This window comes from Carex rostrata, chromosome 14 (genome assembly GCF_964058835.1).
Source record: "Carex rostrata chromosome 14, lpCarRost1.2, whole genome shotgun sequence".
Taxonomy (NCBI): domain Eukaryota; kingdom Viridiplantae; phylum Streptophyta; class Magnoliopsida; order Poales; family Cyperaceae; genus Carex; species Carex rostrata.
Window position 1 is genome coordinate 2999690 of NC_135931.1, and position 1027 is coordinate 3000716.

At 37.5% G+C, this 1027-nt stretch overlaps 1 protein-coding gene across 1 annotated transcript; it reads left to right on the forward strand.

Annotated features, from left to right (window-relative positions):
• Window positions 1–385: 385 nt before the first annotated feature.
• LOC144565819 (uncharacterized) lies at window positions 386–1027 on the forward strand. The gene has a single exon (XM_078315666.1). The coding sequence runs from the start codon at window positions 408–410 to the stop codon at window positions 975–977; it is 570 nt and encodes a 189-aa protein (XP_078171792.1). The 5' UTR covers window positions 386–407; the 3' UTR covers window positions 978–1027.

Below are 1027 nucleotides of genomic sequence, written 5' to 3' on the forward strand. Positions count from 1 at the left end.
TCAGTAATGACATTAAGTAATAAAATTGTATATTAAGGAAAAGGTACAGTATATTTCTCAAATTTGAATGGAATTCAGAATGCAGCAAATTATTTAAAGTTAGAAATCCAGAAGGCAGAAACGAAAACGATATAAAATTAGAAAATTAGCAAAATATTCAATAGTCAATTGTGGCAATTGACCTGAGGTCACATGGGATTAACTGCTCCTTAGTCATACATAAAGCAAGTTTTCAGATTAAATCCCTTTTTGGATACCCTTTGATAATGGTACAGATCAATTCTTGGAAAAGACGAAATCAAAATGGAGCAAGTATACTTAAACCCACATCACTGCAAATTAGATTCAACCAATGGGAAATTCATTCAAGAATCACAATTAATACCCCATTCTCATGACAACAAACAATGCTTGGGAGGATCATATTCTTTGTGTCGGTTTCGGCCGCAATCCTTGCCGTTATCCTCCTCGCAGCCATCTCCCCAATCCCTAAAAGATCACAGAAAAGCTCCTCAGCTGATTACAATTGGATTTCCCTTTCTCTCTATGTACAACCTTATTCTCACAACCAAAGCACAACTCGATATGCTGAATCAGCATCCGTGTATGTTTTCAAGCACAGGCTGACAATGGGACTGGGTCATAGTTCTCCAGTTGTCGGTACTCTCACCGGTTTTGTCTTGCCTCAGAAGGATTTGCATCTTTCCTCTTTTAATATTGTACACTTGGCATTTTTCAACCTGACAGAATTGTCGGGGAGTCTTTGCATCGAGGTAAGACAAGCGATAGGAGGACAGAGAAGAGCAGAGCAACTGGTAATAGTCGGAGGCACTGGTTCATTTGCTTTTTCATCAGGGAATGCTTCTCTTGTGCTAATGAAAAATGCACATCAATCAGTTAATGCTGAATCAAGATACCTGATTAAGCTTAGAATAGGATTATTACCTGATCGAAATATGAACACACTACCCGGATAACCAAATAAATCAAATGACAAGTCTTTTTTTTTTTTCTTCTCCTTTTTGTT

Coding starts and splice junctions, on each gene's coding strand:
- LOC144565819 (XM_078315666.1), top strand. CDS start 408: ATGCTTGGGAGGATCATATTCTTTGTGTCGGTTTCGGCCGCAATCCTT.